Source organism: Salvelinus namaycush, unplaced genomic scaffold, assembly GCF_016432855.1.
Source record: "Salvelinus namaycush isolate Seneca unplaced genomic scaffold, SaNama_1.0 Scaffold1792, whole genome shotgun sequence".
Taxonomy (NCBI): domain Eukaryota; kingdom Metazoa; phylum Chordata; class Actinopteri; order Salmoniformes; family Salmonidae; genus Salvelinus; species Salvelinus namaycush.
The window spans coordinates 8948-29698 of NW_024058555.1; the positions used below are offsets into that span (position 1 = coordinate 8948).

General features: G+C 47.4%; 1 protein-coding gene across 2 annotated transcripts; it reads right to left on the reverse strand.

Annotated features, from left to right (window-relative positions):
- Window positions 1-415: 415 nt before the first annotated feature.
- On the reverse strand, window positions 416-20319 carry LOC120037636 (ribosomal protein S6 kinase alpha-6-like). 2 transcript variants are annotated; one of them, XM_038983636.1, is made up of 6 exons: window positions 20043-20319; window positions 9996-10055; window positions 3015-3216; window positions 2813-2893; window positions 2607-2686; window positions 416-642 (listed from the first exon to the last, which is right to left on the reverse strand). In XM_038983636.1, the coding sequence occupies exons 1-6, from the start codon at window positions 20103-20105 to the stop codon at window positions 619-621; spliced, it is 510 nt and encodes a 169-aa protein (XP_038839564.1). In that variant the 5' UTR covers window positions 20106-20319; the 3' UTR covers window positions 416-618. The 2 variants fall into 2 exon arrangements, with proteins under 2 accessions (XP_038839564.1, XP_038839563.1); XM_038983635.1 differs by having other exon boundaries at window positions 416-655.
- Window positions 20320-20751: the final 432 nt, after the last annotated feature.

Sequence of the window (20751 nt, forward strand, 5' to 3'; positions counted from 1 at the left end):
ATCACTAACAACACCCCAACCACCCTAACCACCCTAACAACACCCCAACCACCCTAACCCACAACTAGCAACACCCCAACCCGTCACTAGCAACACCCCAACCCGTCACTAGCAACACCCCAACCCGTCACTAGCAACACCCCAACCACCCTAACCCGTCACTAGCAACACCCCAACCACCCCAACCCGTCACTAGCAACACCCCAACCACCCCAACCCGTCACTAGCAACACCCCAACCCGTCACTAGCAACACCCCAACCCGTCACTAGCAACACCCCAACCCGTCACTAGCAACACCCCAACCCGTCACTAGCAACACCCCAACCCGTCACTAGCAACACCCCAACCCGTCACTAGCAACACCCCAACCCGTCACTAGCAACACCCCAACCCGTCACTAGCAACACCCCAACCCGTCACTAGCAACACCCAACCACCCTAACCCAATCACTAGCAACACCCAAATGATGTAGATTAGGGGTTAAATCACTAGAGTTAGCGGCAGAAAGACTAGGAGGGTTAGGGGTCAGGGATTATGGTACATACTTCTCTGGTTTGAGGTCTCTGTAAACTATGCCCAGATGGTGCAGGTGGTCGAGGGCCAGAGCCAGCTCTGCTAGGTAGAATTTGACATCTTCCTCTGTAAACATAACCTAGTGAGAACTGGACACATTTACTGTCTGTTCTGGCCTCGGAGGGAAGAGTCATAGGCAACACATTATAATGTCATATTCTTAAATACAGTTAGAGCTACACAAAACAATATTATATACATGATATTAATAATACTATTTACACATTTAAATACAGCACTATACAGTCAGTGGCCAGTTTATTAGGAACACCACCCCTGTTCATGATAATGGTTGGCTCCTACAGACAGTGAGTCATGTGGTTTGTTATATAAAGCAGGCAGACAGGCATCAAGCCATTCAGTCACTGTCCGATTGAACGTTAGAATGGGAAAAACGAGTGACCTAAGCGACTTTGAGCCGGTCTCCTGGCCTTTTAACACACAACAGTGCCTAGTGTTTACCGGAGAATGGAGCGACAAACACAAAGCACCTAGCCAATGGCAGTCCTGTGGCCGAAAACAGCCCGTTGATGAGAGGCCAAAGGAGAATGGAAAGAATAGTGCAAGCTAACAGGCGGGCCACAAACAGACACATAAACAGTACAACAGTGGTGTGCAGAACAGCATCGTCGGTCCTTATCACAGATGGAATATTGCAGCAGACGACCAGACCGGGTTCCAGGCGACCACACCGGGATCCAGGCGACCACACCGGGATCCAGGCGACCACACCGGGATCCAGGCGACCACACCGGGTTCCAGGCGACCACACCGGGTTCCAGGCGACCACACCGGGATCCAGGCGACCACACCGGGATCCAGGCGACCACACCGGGTTCCAGGCGACCACACCGGGTTCCAGGCGACCACACCGGGTTCCAGGCGACCACACCGGGTTCCAGGCGACCACACCGGGATCCAGGCGACCACACCGGGTTCCATGGCCCCATCCTGCCTGGTGTCAACGGTACAGGCTGGTGGTGGTGGTGTAATGGTCCCTGGTGTCAACAGTACAGGCTGGTGGTGTAATGGTGCCTGGTGTCAACGGTACAGGCTGGTGGGGGTGGTGTAATGGTCCCTGGTGTCAACGGTACAGGCTGGTGGGGGTGGTGTAATGGTGCCTGGTGTCAACAGTACAGGCTGGTGGGGGTGGTGTAATGGTGCCTGGTGTCAACGGTACAGGCTGGTGGGGGTGGTGTAATGGTGCCTGGTGTCAACAGTACAGGCTGGTGGGGGTGGTGTAATGGTGCCTGGTGTCAACGGTACAGGCTGGTGGGGGTGGTGTAATGGTGCCTGGTGTCAACAGTACAGGCTGGTGGGGGTGGTGTAATGGTGCCAACAGTACAGGCTGGTGGGGGTGGTGTAATGGTGCCTGGTGTCAACAGTACAGGCTGGTGGGGGTGGTGTAATGGTCCCTGGTGTCAACAGTACAGGCTGGTGGCGGTGGTGTTGTGGTGTAATGGTGCCAACAGTACAGGCTGGTGGGGGTGGTGTAATGGTGCCTGGTGTCAACAGTACAGGCTGATGGGGTGGTGTAATGGTGCCTGGTGTCAACAGTACAGGCTGGTGGGGGTGGTGTAATGGTGCCAACAGTACAGGCTGGTGGGGGTGGTGTAATGGTGCCTGGTGTCAACAGTACAGGCTGGTGGGGGTGGTGTAATGGTGCCTGGTGTCAACAGTACAGGCTGGTGGGGGTGGTGTAATGGTGCCTGGTGTCAACAGTACAGGCTGATGGGGGTGGTGTAATGGTGCCTGGTGTCAACAGTACAGGCTGATGGGGTGGTGTAATGGTGGGGGGAATGTTTTCCTGGCACACGCTAGCAATGTTTGAACGCCACACCTTGTAGAATCCCCAAAGAATTCTGACTGCTCTGGATGCAAAGGGGATCCTACCCAGTAGTAGATGGGTGTACCTAATAAACTGGCCATTGAGTGTATATTTAAATGCAGTGAAAAGCAAAGTGAATAACCCAGATGTTGGGATGTTATTTCTAATCATAATAGACTATAGTAGCAGAAAGGTGTCTCACCTCTTTGGATAAGCGCGTGAAGACGTCTCCTCCCCTGAGAAAGTCCAGGATTAAATAGAGCTTCCCTTCGGTCTGGAAGGCTGAGAGAGACGAGGCGTTAGACACCTCTATAGTCAGTACAATGACAGAGTAACCCTAATGCAACGCAGACTATGAAGGGGAGAGAGGGTAGAGGTGAAGGGTCAGGGGTTAAAGATCAGACTAACCGTAGTGCAACTTGACTATGAAGGGGTGGTTGACCTCCACTAAAATGTCTCGCTCCATCTTGGTGCGAACTCTGTCCCTGACTGGACAGACAAAGAGAGAGACAGATGAAGTTCCAGACAAACAGGACCATTAGTTTCTAGCATAGTGTCAGAGAGACCATCTGAGAGAACACGTATGTGAAGATGATAACTGGACTGTTACCTTTCAACGAAGCCTTCTTGAGGACTTTCATTGCATATAACTGACCCGCGTCTGGACCCGTGACCTTCCGGACCAGAAAAACTTTTCCGAAGGAACCCTGTCCCAGCACCTTAAGCAGCTCAAACTGCCTCGGGTCAGCCTTCTCACATCCCTCCTTCACATGGTGGGTGATATGGATCTCTGAATAAGACGTAACCTCGTCCTACACACAAACACAAACAGTTAGTACTGCATGTACACACAAAATATATAAGCACATACAACCCCTTATTCAAGTAGGTCACCAGTGGTGGGAACATCTGCCCTACAACCGATGGTCAAGCCATCCATCCTCTCCAACTTGGGAGTCAACTTTGACCCTTCTCTGTCCTGCCCATATAAACCGTATCCGCTAACATGTTTCTATCTATGAAACATTGCCCGGCTCAAACTATCGCTCTCCCAGCCAGATACAGAGAAACTAGCCCACACCTAAATCTTTTCCCGGATTGACTACAGCTCTGTTCAGGGGCCTTCCAGACAAATCACTTCAGAGGCTCCCGAGTGGCGCAGCAGTCTAAGACACAGTGCAAGAGGAGTCACTACTGTCCCTGGTTCGAATCCAGGCTGTATCACATCAGCCTGTGATTGGGAGTCCCATAGGGCGGCGCACAACTGGCCCAGCGCAGGCTGGGTTTGGCCTGGGTAGGCCGTCATTGTACATAAGAATTTACTCTTAACTGACTTGACTAGTTAAATAAAGGTTAAATAAAATAAAAAACAAATTCTCCAGAATAGTGCAGCCAGAGTCCTGACCAGGACCAAGAAGTCAGCCCACATCACCCCCGTCCTTACTGAACTCCAGTGGCCTCCGGTCAACTAGCGGATAGACTGGAGAATCCTCCTCATAGTCTTTACAGTCTAGAATAGACTGAGCGACCTCTCTTGCCCCTCGCCGACAGAATGCTCTCCCTGATGAGGGACCTCTCTTGCCCCTCGCCTGCGGAATGCTCTCCCTGATGAGGGACATCTCTTGCCCCTCGCCTACAGAATGCTCTCCCTGATGAGGGACCTCTCTTGCCCCTCGCCTACGGAATGCTCTCCCTGATGAGGGACCTCTCTTGCCCCTCGCCTACGGAATGCTCTCCCTGATGAGGGACCTCTCTTGCCCCTCGCCTACGGAATGCTCTCCCTCATGAGGGACCTCTCTTGCCCCTCGCCGACGGAATGCTCTCCCTCATGAGGGACCTCTCTTGCACCTCGCCGACGGAATGCTCTCCCTCATGAGGGACCTCTCTTGCCCCTCGCCGACGGAATGCTCTCCCTCATGAGGGACCTCTCTTGCACCTCGCCTACGGAATGCTCTCCCTGATGAGGGACCTCTCTTGGCCCTCGCCTACGTAATGCTCTCCCTGATGAGGGACCTCTCTTGCCCCTCGCCTACGGAATGCTCTCCCTGATGAGGGACCTCTCTTGCCCCTCGCCTACGGAATGCTCTCCCTGATGAGGGACCTCTCTTGCACCTCGCCTACGGAATGCTCTCCCTCATGAGGGACCTCTCTTGCCCCTCGCCGACGGAATGCTCTCCCTCATGAGGGACCTCTCTTGCACCTCGCCTACGGAATGCTCTCCCTCATGAGGGACCTCTCTTGCCCCTCGCCTACGGAATGCTCTCCCTGATGAGGGACCTCTCTTGGCCCTCGCCTACGGAATGCTCTCCCTGATGAGGGACCTCTCTTGCCCCTCGCCTACGGAATGCTCTCCCTGATGAGGGACCTCTCTTGCCCCTCGCCTACGGAATTCTCTCCCTGATGAGGGACCTCTCTTGCACCTCGCCTACGGAATGCCCTCCCTGATGAGGGACCTCTCTTGCCCCTCGCCTACGGAATACTCTCCCTGATGAGGGACATCTCTTGCCCCTCGCCTACGGAATGCTCTCCCTCATGAGGGACCTCTCTTGCCCCTCGCCTACGGAATGCCCTCCCTGATGAGGGACCTCTCTTGGCCCTCGCCTACGGAATGCTCTCCCTGATGAGGGACCTCTCTTGCCCCTCGCCGACGGAATGCTCTCCCTGATGAGGGACCTCTCTTGCCCCTCGCCTACGGAATGCTCTCCCTGATGAGGGACCTCTCTTGCCCCTCGCCTACGGAATGCTCTCCCCGATGAGGGACCTCTCTTGCCCCTCGCCGACGGAATGCTCTCCCTGATGAGGGACCTCTCTTGCCCCTCGCCTACGGAATGCTCTCCCTGATGAGGGACCTCTCTTGCCCCTCGCCTACGGAATGCTCTCCCTGATGAGGGACCTCTCTTGCCCCTCGCCTACGGAATGCTCTCCCTGATGAGGGACCTCTCTTGCCCCTCGCCTACGGAATTCTCTCCCTGATGAGGGACCTCTCTTGCACCTCGCCTACGGAATGCCCTCCCTGATGAGGGACCTCTCTTGCCCCTCGCCTACGGAATACTCTCCCTGATGAGGGACATCTCTTGCCCCTCGCCTACGGAATGCTCTCCCTCATGAGGGACCTCTCTTGCCCCTCGCCTACGGAATGCCCTCCCTGATGAGGGACCTCTCTTGGCCCTCGCCTACGGAATGCTCTCCCTGATGAGGGACCTCTCTTGGCCCTCGCCTACGGAATGCTCTCCCTGATGAGGGACCTCTCTTGCCCCTCGCCGACGGAATGCTCTCCCTGATGAGGGACCTCTCTTGCCCCTCGCCTACGGAATGCTCTCCCTGATGAGGGACCTCTCTTGCCCCTCGCCTACGGAATGCTCTCCCCGATGAGGGACCTCTCTTGCCCCTCGCCGACGGAATGCTCTCCCTGATGAGGGACCTCTCTTGCCCCTCGCCTACGGAATGCTCTCCCTGATGAGGGACCTCTCTTGCCCCTCGCCTACGGAATGCTCTCCCTGATGAGGGACCTCTCTTGCCCCTCGCCTACGGAATGCTCTCCCTGATGAGGAACTCTCTTGCCCCTCGCCTACGGAATGCTCTCCCTGATGAGGGACCTCTCTTGCCCCTCGCCGACGGAATGCTCTACCTGATGAGGGACCTCTCTTGCCCCTCGCCTACGGAATGCTCTCCCTGATGAGGGATCTCTCTTGCCCCTCGCCTACGGAATGCTCTCCCTGATGAGGGACCTCTCTTGCCCCTCGCCGACGGAATGCTCTCCCTGATGAGGGACCTCTCTTGCCCCTCGCCTACGGAATGCTCTCCCTGATGAGGGACATCTCTTGCCCCTCGCCTACGGAATGCTCTCCCTGATGAGGGACCTCTCTTGCCCCTCGCCTACGGAATGCTCTCCCTGATGAGGGACCTCTCTTGCCCCTCGCCTACGGAATGCTCTCCCTGATGAGGGACCTCTCTTGCCCCTCGCCTACGGAATGCTCTCCCTGATGAGGGACCTCTCTTGCCCCTCGCCTACGGAATGCTCTCCCTGATGAGGGACCTCTCTTGCCCCTCGCCTACGGAATGCTCTCCCTGATGAGGGACCTCTCTTGCCCCTCGCCTACGGAATGCTCTCCTGATGAGGGACCTCTCTTGCCCCTCGCCTACGGAATGCTCTCCCTGATCATCTAAGAGCCGCTCCATTAATCTGAACTTTTAAAATGGGACATAAAACCCATTTCTCAAAACTGTTTTTCTTCAAGTCCTAATCTGGAAAATGCTCTTAGCACCTAGCCTATCTACTGATTCTAAATGTATTCTGTTATTACGGAAGGTTTTTATTTTATCTTTTTGTTTTGCGTTTAACATATACACTATCCTCTACCAGATACACTATCCTCTACCAGATACACTATCCTCTACCAGATACACTATCCTCTACTATCCTCTACTATCCTCTACCAGGTACACTATCCTCTACCAGATACACTAGCCTCTACCAGATACACTATCCTCTACCAGATACACTAGCCTCTACCAGATACACTATCCTCTACTATCCTCTACCAGATACACTAGCCTCTACCAGATACACTATCCTCTACCAGATACACTATCCTCTACCAGATACACTATCCTCTACCAGATACACTATCCTCTACCAGATACACTATCCTCTACTATCCTCTACTATCCTCTACCAGATACACTATCCTCTACCAGATACACTATCCTCTACCAGATACACTATCCTCTACCAGATACACTATCCTCTACTATCCTCTACCAGATACACTATCCTCTACTATCCTCTACCAGATACACTATCCTCTACCAGATACACTATCCTCTACTATCCTCTACCAGATACACTATCCTCTACTATCCTCTACCAGATACACTATCCTCTACCAGATACACTATCCTCTACTATCCTCTACCAGATACACTATCCTCTACTATCCTCTACCAGATACACTATCCTCTACCAGATACACTATCCTCTACCAGATACACTATCCTCTACTATCCTCTACCAGATACACTATCCTCTACCAGATACACTATCCTCTACTATCCTCTACCAGATACACTATCCTCTACTATCCTCTACCAGATACACTATCCTCTACCAGATACACTATCCTCTACTATCCTCTACCAGATACACTATCCTCTACTATCCTCTACCAGGTACACTATCCTCTACCAGATACACTATCCTCTACTATCCTCTACCAGATACACTATCCTCTACTATCCTCTACCAGATACACTATCCTCTACCAGATACACTATCCTCTACCAGATACACTATCCTCTACCAGATACACTATCCTCTACCAGATACACTATCCTCTACTATCCTCTACCAGATACACTATCCTCTACTATCCTCTACCAGATACACTATCCTCTACTATCCTCTACCAGATACACTATCCTCTACCAGATACACTATCCTCTACCAGATACACTAGCCTCTACTATCCTCTACCAGATACACTATCCTCTACCAGGTACACTATCCTCTACTATCCTCTACCAGATACACTATCCTCTACCAGATACACTATCCTCTACCAGATACACTATCCTCTACCAGATACACTATCCTCTACCAGGTACACTATCCTCTACTATCCTCTACCAGATACACTATCCTCTACTATCCTCTACCAGATACACTATCCTCTACTATCCTCTACCAGGTACACTATCCTCTACCAGATACACTATCCTCTACTATCCTCTACCAGATACACTATCCTCTACTATCCTCTACCAGATACACTATCCTCTACCAGATACACTATCCTCTACTATCCTCTACCAGATACACTATCCTCTACTATCCTCTACCAGATACACTATCCTCTACTATCCTCTACCAGATACACTATCCTCTACCAGATACACTATCCTCTACCAGATACACTATCCTCTACTATCCTCTACCAGATACACTATCCTCTACTATCCTCTACCAGATACACTATCCTCTACTATCCTCTACCAGATACACTATCCTCTACCAGATACACTATCCTCTACCAGATACACTATCCTCTACTATCCTCTACCAGATACACTATCCTCTACCAGATACACTATCCTCTACCAGATACACTATCCTCTACCAGATACACTATCCTCTACTATCCTCTACCAGATACACTATCCTCTACTATCCTCTACCAGATACACTATCCTCTACTATCCTCTACCAGATACACTATCCTCTACCAGATACACTATCCTCTACCAGATACACTATCCTCTACTATCCTCTACCAGATACACTATCCTCTACCAGATACACTATCCTCTACCAGATACACTATCCTCTACTATCCTCTACCAGATACACTATCCTCTACCAGATACACTATCCTCTACTATCCTCTACCAGATACACTATCCTCTACTATCCTCTACCAGATACACTATCCTCTACTATCCTCTACCAGATACACTATCCTCTACTATCCTCTACCAGATACACTATCCTCTACCAGATACACTATCCTCTACCAGATACACTATCCTCTACTATCCTCTACCAGATACACTATCCTCTACCAGATACACTATCCTCTACCAGATACACTATCCTCTACCAGATACACTATCCTCTACCAGATACACTATCCTCTACTATCCTCTACCAGATACACTATCCTCTACTATCCTCTACCAGATACACTATCCTCTACCAGATACACTATCCTCTACTATCCTCTACCAGATACACTATCCTCTACCAGATACACTATCCTCTACTATCCTCTACCAGATACACTATCCTCTACCAGATACACTATCCTCTACCAGATACACTATCCTCTACCAGATACACTATCCTCTACCAGATACACTATCCTCTACTATCCTCTACCAGATACACTATCCTCTACCAGATACACTAGCCTCTACCAGATACACTAGCCTCTACCAGATACACTAGCCTCTACCAGATACACTAGCCTCTACCAGATACACTAGCCTCTACCAGATACACTATCCTCTACCAGATACACTATCCTCTACTATCCTCTACCAGATACACTATCCTCTACCAGATACACTATCCTCTACTATCCTCTACCAGATACACTATCCTCTACCAGATACACTAGCCTCTACCAGATACACTAGCCTCTACCAGATACACTATCCTCTACCAGATACACTATCCTCTACCAGATACACTATCCTGAAAAGCTCTTTAACAATGACTATTATTATTACTACTACTACTGCGCACACCCTCCATGTTCCTCACACAGTGAGACACACCCTCCATGTTCCTCACACAGTGAGACACACCCTCCATGTTCCTCACACAGTGAGACACACCCTCCATGTTCCTCACACAGTGAGACACACCCTCCATGTTCCTCACACAGTGAGACACACCCTCCATGTTCCTCACACAGTGAGACACACCCTCCATGTTCCTCACACAGTGAGACACACCCTCCATGTTCCTCACACAGTGAGACACACCCTCCATGTTCCTCACACAGTGAGACACACCCTCCATGTTCCTCACACAGTGAGACACACCCTCCATGTTCCTCACACAGTGAGACACACCCTCCATGTTACTCACACAATGAGTAAAAGACTCTCCCTCGTCCATGGGCTCATCCAGGATCTGGTGACCATTGACCTGGAACACACACAGTAAACAACCACGTCAACACAAATCACACATCAACATCTACAGAGCTGACACACAACACGATGGGAGCGTTCCGGCAGGTCAATTTGGCCAAGTCAGTGACAACTACAGCTGTTCCCGACAAAAATAAAATCGTATTAATTAATCTTAGTCGACCGAAAGGCGCCTGTTCATTCATCAATCGGACATTTTTAAATGAGTATTTTTCCATATATAGACACACCCTATGTGTTTAATAAAATCAACTATATGCATTGAGCTTGTCTGATGCTTAAAGCTTATGGTTTGATGAAATGAGACAAATGCCCCAAGAGGGAGCCAGAGATCTAGATAACCAGAAGAAAACAACCTGACCCAACTATTCTCCTCCTGCTGGCTTTGGCAGATTCTGCCATTACTCTCCTAAAGTTAACGGTAAAAGGCTACACGAGGAGACTGCAGCCTTTCTCATGTGGAATGCCAATTTATCTTACCATTTCACCAATCTGCGTGCGTGCAAGTTATGGTTTTCATATGTACATTTTTGTGAAAGCTTCATTTAATTGATATCTTCATACCTCAAAATCATTGTCATGTGGTTAATCAAAATTATATATAAATCTAAATGAAAATGATACTCACCAAAAAATGTACTTCTATTGCCATTTACAGTGCATTTGGAAAGTATTCAGACCACTTGACTTTTTATACATTTTGTTATGTGTCAGCCTTATTCTAAAATGGATTAAATACATGTTTTCCTCATCTACATACAATACCCCATAATGACAAAGCAGAAACAGGTTTTTCAACATTTTTGCAAAAAAAAAAAAAAATGTACGTTAGTATTCAGTCCCTTTGCTATGAGACTCAAAATTGAACTCAGGTGCATCCCGTTTCCATTGATTATCCTTAATGTTTCTACAACTTGACTGGAGTCCACCTGGGGAAAATTCAATTGATTGGACATGATTTGGAAAGGCACACACCTGTCTATATAAAGGTTCCACAGTTGACAGCGCATGTCAGAGGAAAAACCAATCCATGAGGTCGAAGGAAATGTCCATAGCACTCAGAGACAGGATTGTGTCCAGGCACAGATCTGAGGAAGGGTACCAAAAAATGTCTGCAGCATTGAAGGTCCCCAAGAACACAGCGTCCTCCATCATTCTTAATAAATGGAAGAAGTTTGGAACCACCAAGACAATCGGGGGAGAAGGGCCTTGGGTTAGGGAGGTGACCAATAACCCGATGGTCCCTCTGACAGAGCTCTAGAGTTCCTCTGTGGAGATGGGAGAACCTCCCAGAATGACAATCATCTGCGCAGCACTCCATCAATCAGGCCTTTATGGTAGAGTGGCCAGACAGAAGCCACTCCTCAGTAAAAGGCACGACAGCCGGCTTGGAGTTTGACAAAAGGCACCTAAACGACTCTCAGACAATTAGAAACAAGATTCTATGGTCTGATGAAACCAAGATTGAACTCTTTGGCCTGAATGCCAAGCGTTACGGCTGGAGGAAAGCTGGGACCATCCCAAAGGTGGCAGCATTATGCTGTGGGGATGTTTATCAGCGGCGGGGACTGGGAGACTAGTCAGGATCGAGGGAAAGATGAACGGAGCAAAGCACAGGGAGACCCTTGATGAAAACCTGTTCCAGCGCACGCAGGACCTCAGACTGAGGCAAAGGTTCACCTTCCAACAGGACAACGACCCTAAGCACAAAGCCAAGAGAACGCAGGAGTGGCTACAGGACAAGTCTCTGAATGTCATTGAGTGGCCCAGCCAGAGCACGGACTTAAACCCGATCAAACATCTCTGGAGAGACCTGAAAATAGCTGTGCAGCGACGCTCCCCATCCAACCTGACAGCTTGAGAGGATCTGCAGAGAAGAATGGGAGAAACTCCCCAAATACAACTGTGCCAAGCTTGTAGCGCCATACCCAAGAAGACTTGAGGCTGTAAACGCTGCCAAAGGTGCTTCAACAAAGTACCGAGTACAGGGTCTGAATACTTATGTTAATGTGATTTATTTTTATATATACACATTTGCACAAATTTCTGAACCTGTTTTTGCTTTGTCATGGGGTATTGTGAGTAGATAGATGAGGGGAAAAAACGATTTAAATCAATTTTAGAATAAGGCTGTAACGTAACAAAATGTGAAAAGTTAAAAGGGTCTGAATACTTTCCAAGGGCAATGTAAAATTCACTACCGGTCAACAGTTTTAGAACACCTACTCTTTCAAAGGTGTTTATTTTTACATTGTAGAATAATAGTTTAGACATCAAAACTATGAAATAACACATATGGAATCATTTAGTAATCAATAAAGTGTTAAACAAATCAAAATATATTTTATATTTGAGATTCTTCAAATTGCCACCTTTTGCCTTGACAGCTATGCACCCTCTTGGCATTCTCTCAACCAGCTTCACCTGGAATGTTTTTCCAACAGTCTTGAAGGTGTACCCACATACGCTGAGCACTTGTTGGCTGCTTTTCCTTCACTCTGCGGTCCGACTAATCCCAAACCATCTAAATTTGGTTGAAGTCGGGGGATTGTGGAGGCCAGGTCATCTGATGCAGCACGCCATCACTCTGCTTCTTGGTCAAATGGCCCTTACACAGCCGGAAGGTGTGTTGGGTCATTGTCCTGTTGAAAAACAAATACTAAGCCCAAACCAGATGGGATGGCGTATCGCTGAAAAATGCTGTGGTAGCCATGTTGGTTAAGTGTGCTTGAATTCTAAATAAATCACTGACAGTGTCACCAGCAAAGCACGCTCACACTAAACACCTCCTTCTCCATTCTTTACAGTTGGAAACGCGGAGATCATCCGTTCACCCACACCGCATCTCACAAAGACACGGCGGTTGGAACCAAAAATCTCCAATTTGGACACCAGACCAAAGAACAAATTTCCACCGGTCTAAAGTCCATTGCTCGTGTTTCTTGGCACAAGCAAGTCTCTTCTTATTGGTGTCCTTTAGTGGTGGTTTCTTTGCAGCAATTCGACCATGAGTCTCCACTCCTCCTGACTCACAGTAGTACCCGCAAATCACCAGTCTCAATGCTGGCCTTCTGGCAGAGTTGCAAAGAAAAAGACATATCTCAGACTGGCCAAGAAAAATAAAAGATTAAGATGGGCAAAAGAACACAGACACTGGACAGAGGAACTCTGCCTAGAAGGCCAGCTTCCCGGAGTCGCCTCTTCACTGTTCACGTTGAGACTGGTGTTTTGTGGGTACTATTTAATGAAGCTGCCAGTTGAGGACTTGTGAGGCGTCTTTCTCAAACTAGACACTCTAATGTAATTGTCCTCTTGTTCAGTTGTGCCCCCACTCCTCTTTCTATTCTGGTTAGAGCCAGTTTGCGCTGTTCTGTGACGAGAGTAGTATACAGCGTTGTACGAGTTCTTCAGTTTCTTGGCAATTTCTCGCATGGAATAGCCTTCATTTCTCAGAACAAGAATAGACTGACGAGTTCTTTGTTTCTGGCCATTTTGAGCCTGTAATCGAACCCACAAATGCTGATGCTCCAGATACTCAACTAGTCTAAAGAAGGACAGTTTTATTGCTTCTTTAATCAGAACAACAGTTTTCAGCTGTGCTAACATAATTGCAAAATGGTTTTCTAATGATCAATTAGCCTTGTACAATGATCAACTTGGATTAGCTAACACAACGTGCCATTGGAACACAGGAGTGATGGTTGCTGATAATGGGCATCTGTACGCCTATGTAGATATTCCATTAAAAAAATATATTAAAAAATAATTTAAAAAATTAAAATTGCCCTTTTCCAGCTACAATAGACATTTACAACATTAACAATTTCTACACTGTATTTCTGATCAATTTGATGTTATTTTAAATGGACAAAAAAAAGGTGTTTTTCTTATTTAGATTTGAGACTCCGCGTACACGGAGCATATATATGGTCTACATAGCCACTGCATGAACTTTTACAAAAACCATGTGATCAAAGTTCATGCAGTTTTTTTATGAAGCCGCCTCAAGTCGCTGCAGTTACTTTTTTTTACAAACAACGGCAACACTTCCATGTTACACGGAGCCTTGATGTAAACCAAGCAACACTTCCATGTTACACGGAGCCTTGATGTAAACCAAGCAACACTTCCATGTTACACGGAGCCTTGATGTAAACCAAGCAACACTTCCATGTTACACGGAGCCTTGATGTAAACCAAGCAACACTTCCATGTTACACGGAGCCTTGATGTAAACCAAACAACACTTCCATGTTACACGGAGCCTTGATGTAAACCAAACAACACTTCCATGTTACACGGAGCCTTGATGTAAACCAAACAACACTTCCATGTTACACGGAGCCTTGATGTAAACCAAACAACACTTCCATGTTACACGGAGCCTTGATGTAAACCAAACAACACTTCCATGTTACACGGAGCCTTGATGTAAACCAAACAACAGTGTCCGACTTGCTGCTGTCCCAGATGAACGTCCCCTGACTTCACACGCCGACGGCCGTCTACAATTAGTCTTACTGCTCCAGCACAGCCAATGACTGCAGCTGTTATTATGATGTCAGATCAACATTCAAACCCCCGAGAGTCGACTGACGCACCTGTGCATAACAAAACAATCCTCATAAAAAAATCTGTCAGTTTAAGCTAGGGATATGTTTTTTCTGCATTGGATGAGTCTCAAGACATATAGGCATCTGACAATGTCTCACTTCCGTAACTGGGCTGAAAGATGGCAGAGCTAGAGCGGTGTTTGTCAGACCAGGAGACATCCCGAATATCTTCTCACGAAAACATCTGTAGCGTCCGAAACTATTAGGACCACTCTACGGAAAGGAGAGACTCTCACGAACATGATGGTGTTCTCCGTTTTGCGCTGCGATCCCCATAAGTGTCAGGAGACTTCTCTGAATTCAGTACCGTCGATGTACCAACTTCTGTTTGGGCTACAAACAAGTGTCACAGGAGGTAAAGGTAACCGGTACCAGTTTTTAAAAAACAAATGGAATTATAAGGGTAGTTTTGGGGTGAAATGTGTAAAAAATATTGATCCTTCAAAACCTTGTATCTCCTTAGTTATTTCCTGACTGTCCTTTTTGCCATTTCTGAATGTGTTATTCAATGCGTTTCTATGGGGTTTAGTAGAAAAGGTGAAAATCAATATTTGATCAAATCATTTTGGGATTTTTTTTGATACCTAAAAGGGTCCTAAAATTCAAAATCAAATAACTAAATGATTCATAGTATGACTATCTTAAAACAATTCCATACGTCAGCTCAGCTCCCCTTCTCCAAGGTTTTAGACTGTAAAGAATGAACACTGTCTCAGTCTTCACAGCTATACATCTGGAAGGATGAGCAGTGTTTTCTGTGAGTACATGCGTTAGCAGAAGGAGCTCTATGTTGCTGTCCTCTGGTACATTGTAATGCCTCGATTCCATCTGAAATACACAGTCAATTATTGAAAACTTCATCAACTTTCCCTCCCAAATTGGAAAACTTTGTTGTGGTATTGTGTAAAAAGATATGACTTCACAATTTAAATGGCTGAAAATGTATACATTGAAATTATTGTTAGTTGTTTTGGATATTGTCAAGATCTAGATTTAGAACATTAAACCTCTTAACACTGACCCTGTCTACTCTGGAGATCAGTATTATTTACAGTCCTACTGCAAGATATGCATTTTATTATTTAAAAAGCCCACAATCTCGAAAAATACGACTCTACCGGAAACTCAAGACACTACTATCCTTTAAATCACAGGTGTCAAACTCATTCCACGGGGGGCCGAGTGTCTGCGGGTTTTCGCTCCTCCCTTGTACTTGATTGATGAATTAACATCACTAATTAGTTAGGAACTCCCCACACCTGGTTGTCTAGGGCTTTATTGAAAGGAAAAACCAAAAAACCTGCAGACACTAGGCCCTCCGTGGAATGAGTTTGACACCCCTGCTTTAAATACACCAGCCTCTACCAGATACACCAGCATCTACTATGCTATACCAGGTACACTAGCCTCTACCAGATACACCAGCATCTACTATGCTATACCAGGTACACTAGCCTCTACCAGATACACCAGCATCTACTATCCTATACCAGGTACACTAGCCTCTACCAGATACACTATCCTCTACCAGGTACACTAGCCTCTACCAGATACACTAGCCTCTACCAGATACACTAGCCTCTACCAGATACACCAGCATCTACTATCCTCTACCAGGTACACTAGCCTCTACCAGATACACTATCCTCTACCAGGTACACTAGCCTCTACCAGATACACTAGCCTCTACCAGATACACCAGCATCTACTATCCTCTACCAGGTACACTAGCCTCTACCAGATACACCAGCATCTACTATCCTATACCAGGTACACTAGCCTCTACCAGATACACTAGCCTCTACCAGATACACTAGCCTCTACCAGATACACCGGCATCTACTATCCTATACCAGGTACACTATCCTATACCAGGTACACTAGCCTCTACCAGATACACCAGCATCTACTATCCTATACCAGGTACACTAGCCTCTACCAGATACACTAGCCTCTACCTGATACACCGGCATCTACTATCCTCTACCAGGTACACCAGCCTCTACCAGATACACCGGCATCTACTATCCTCTACCAGGTACACCAGCCTCTACCAGATACACCGGCATCTACTATCCTCTACCAGGTACACCGGCATCTACTATCCTCTACCAGGTACACCAGCCTCTACCAGATACACCGGCATCTACTATCCTCTACCAGATACACCAGCCTCTACCAGATACACCGGCATCTACTATCCTATACCAGGTACACTAGCCTCTACCAGATACACTAGCCTCTACCAGGTACACTAGCCTCTACCAAGTACACTAGCCTCTACCAAGTACACTAGCCTCTACCAAGTACACTAGCCTCTACCAGGTACACTAGCCTCTACCAGGTACACTAGCCTCTACCAGGTACACTAGCCTCTACCAGGTACACTAGCCTCTACCAGGTACACTAGCCTCTAGCAGATACACCAGCATCTACCAGATACACCGGCATCTACTATCCTATACCAGGTACACTATCCTATACCAGGTACACTAGCCTCTACCAGATACACTAGCCTCTACCAGATACACCGGCATCTACTATCCTCTACCAGGTACACCAGCCTCTACCAGATACACCGGCATCTACTATCCTCTACCAGGTACACCAGCCTCTACCAGATACACCGGCATCTACTATCCTATACCAGGTACACTAGCCTCTACCAGATACACCAGCCTCTACCAGATACACCAGTCTCTACTATCCTCTACCAGGTACACCAGCCTCTACCAGGTACACCAGCCTCCATTATGTTCACCAGCCTCTACTATTCTCTACCAGATACACCAGCCTCTACTATTCTCTACCAGGTACACCAATCTCCACCAGCCTCCACCAGATACACCAGCCTCCACCAGATACACCGGCCTCTACTATCCTCTACCAGATACACTATCCTCTACTATCCTCTACCAGATACACCAGCCTCTACTATCCTCTACCAGATACACTATCCTCTACTATCCTCTACCAGATACACCAGCCTCTACTATCCTCTACCAGATACACTATCCTCTACTATCCTCTACCAGATACACTATCCTCTACCAGATACACCAGCCTCTACTATGCTCTACTCACTTCTCTTTCTCTCATCTCCCTCCTTGAACCAAATAATCATGATATAGTCCTAGTTCTGTTAAATAAGCATATTTAGCATTTTACACCTCATTGAGAAGGTTTATGGGGAACTGTCTACCCACAAGACAACGGCTATCATTAGCATCGCTACCTGAATACATACTATATTAATATAATATTGTATGTAATATTGTATGTAATATTGCTGCAAATTCATTGGCAGATATTGTGTTGCATTTGTCTTTTTAAGCCAATAGTTGCTAACCAGGGTTGGAATAATGTAATGTGGCTGACTGACAACCCTAACCCTTTCACTCAGCCTGACTCTCTGACAACCCTAAACCTTTCACTCAGCCTGACTCTCTGACAACCCTAACCCTTTCACTCAGCCTGACTCTCTGACAACCCTAACCCTTTCACTCAGCCTGACTCTCTGACAACCCTAACCCTTTCACTCAGCCTGACTCTCTGACAACCCTAACCCTTTCACTCAGCCTGACTCTGACAACCCTAACCCTTTCACTCAGCCTGACTCTCTGACAACCCTAACCCTTTCACTCAGCCTGACTCTCTGACCACCCTAACCCTTAACTCAGCCTGACTCTCTGACAACCCTAACCCTTTCACTCAGCCTGACTCTCTGACAACCCTAACCCTTTCACTCAGGCTGACTCTCTGACAACCCTAACCCTTAACTCAGCCTGACTCTCTGACAACCCTAACCCTTTCACTCAGCCTGACTCTCTGACAACCCTAACCCTTAACTCAGCCTGACTCTCTGACAACCCTAACCCTTAACTCAGCCTGACTCTCTGACAACCCTAACCCTTTCACTCAGCCTGACTCTCTGACAACCCTAACCCTTTCACTCAGCCTGACTCTGACAACCCTAACCCTTTCACTCAGCCTGACTCTCTGACAACCCTAACCCTTAACTCAGCCTGACTCTCTGACAACCCTAACCCTTTCACTCAGCCTGACTCTCTGACAACCCTAACCCTTTCACTCAGCCTGACCCTCTGACAACCCTAACCCTTTCACTCAGCCTGACTCTCTGAAACCAATAGAGACTGGCGCTCAACATACACCACACACAAACCAGCCACGCAATCTGTAGATCAATACAAACAGGCAGGTAGGCAGGCAGACACAGACAGGCAGGCGGAGACAAAAACAATATGTAGATCCATACAGACAAGATATTCCCAGAAAAACAACTAGAGCTGGATTCCTGCTGCCTGGTCGGCACATCAAAACGCAACACAGCTTTTCAGACATGACCAGTCCTAATCTATTGCAGAGTTACTGTGTAGCTAAACCCTTGATCAAGACTTTGTTCTATTACATTACACCTAAGAGTCTTCAGTAGGGGGAGTTTTGTTAAGTGCCCCGACGCTTGATCTGAACATTAACATGCATCACATGTGGTATGGTACTGGAAGCATATCATGTATATTTCATATCACCATATATATATATAATATATATATATAATAAGAAAAAAAATAATGTCAAAAGTAAAACATTTTTGTTGCATTTTAGCTAACTCTACCCCTCACCTCATTCTCATAACAAGTCAAATCTGACGTTAATTTGACAAAATCTGGCTCCCTTGTAGCCATGATGACCGCCAACCAGCTAGCTATCCAACTCTGTCTCTGAATGTTGACGTGTGACCAGTGACTGCTAACAGCTACAATGCTAACTAGTAGCTAGCTGTGTAGCTGTTGCTACAACGTAAACACTAGCGCATTACAGTTTAATGTCTGGTCAACAGTCCCCAGCACGTCAAAACACGCGGATGGTTTAGCTAGCAAAAAAAGCGATTTAGTTACAGACTGACTTTATAGCTAACGTAGTGACAGAGCGCCAGCTGTCGGATATTTGTAGCGTTACTAACGTTACTAGTTAGCCTGCTAAATAAACGAACAAAACATCAGCTAGCTAACATCCGCTCGAGCACCGAAGGAACTGATGAAAACAAAACGTTTCAACCGTTTCAACAGCTTGGTAAACAAAGGTGTAAACGACCCAATATGAACCCGATACATTTCATCAAGGACGACAACAGTTGCTGCCTCAAAATAAACACAGTTCGCATAAATAATCTGGAACAAGCAGATAGCTAGCCAGCTAGTTTAGCAACACCACTAGCATTAGCCTAGCTAGCTGCTCCTTTAGCATGCATGTTGTCTCACCATTATATAGTTTCAGTCGCATTTTCATACATTGCTAGGACATAAAAAGCATAACATCCCATGCAGAAGCTATAATAGTGAACTAACCTCACTACTAACGCTGGTCACCTCCATTTTGTCCCAGGGTTCGTGCGGCTGGGAGAACGGCATCGTAGTCGGAGATAGACCGCCGCTCCAAGCCGAATCCCCCCCGCTGATAACCCACCGGAGATTCTGCCTTCACGGTCGGGCACGAGACAGATCTGGGTCACCGGCGCCTACTGCCCGGGGAAGATCAGACACCGGGGTCGGGACAGTTGGTTTGACAGGACCATATGGCAACCGATCTTACGTTCTTCTCCCATAGATGAATATGGGCGTCTCTATCCTCAGCATCAATGCACTGAGAGGCCATTGACGTAGCTCTGACGCAATTCAGTTAAGGATTTCCCCCATAATAGGCAAACAAACAAAGCAGGGAGATGAGAGCAGAGGGGAAGAGGAAAGAAGAGAAGTGCAGAGGGGGAGGGGAAAGGAGAGAAGGGCAGAGCAGGGGGGGAGAGCAGAGGGGGAGAGAAAAGGAGAGAAGAGAAGGAGAGGAAAGGAGAGGGAGAGAAAAAAGGAGAGAGGGAGAGGAAATGAAAGGAGAGGAAAGAAGAGCAGAGGATGATGAGAGTAGAGGGGGAGAGGAAAGGAGAACAGAATTAGGCGGACAGCAGAGGGGGAGAGGAAAGAAGAAGAGGAGAGGAAAGAAGAAGAGGAGAGGAAAGAAGAAGAGGAGAGGGGGAGAGCAGAGGGGGAGAGGAAAGAAGAACAG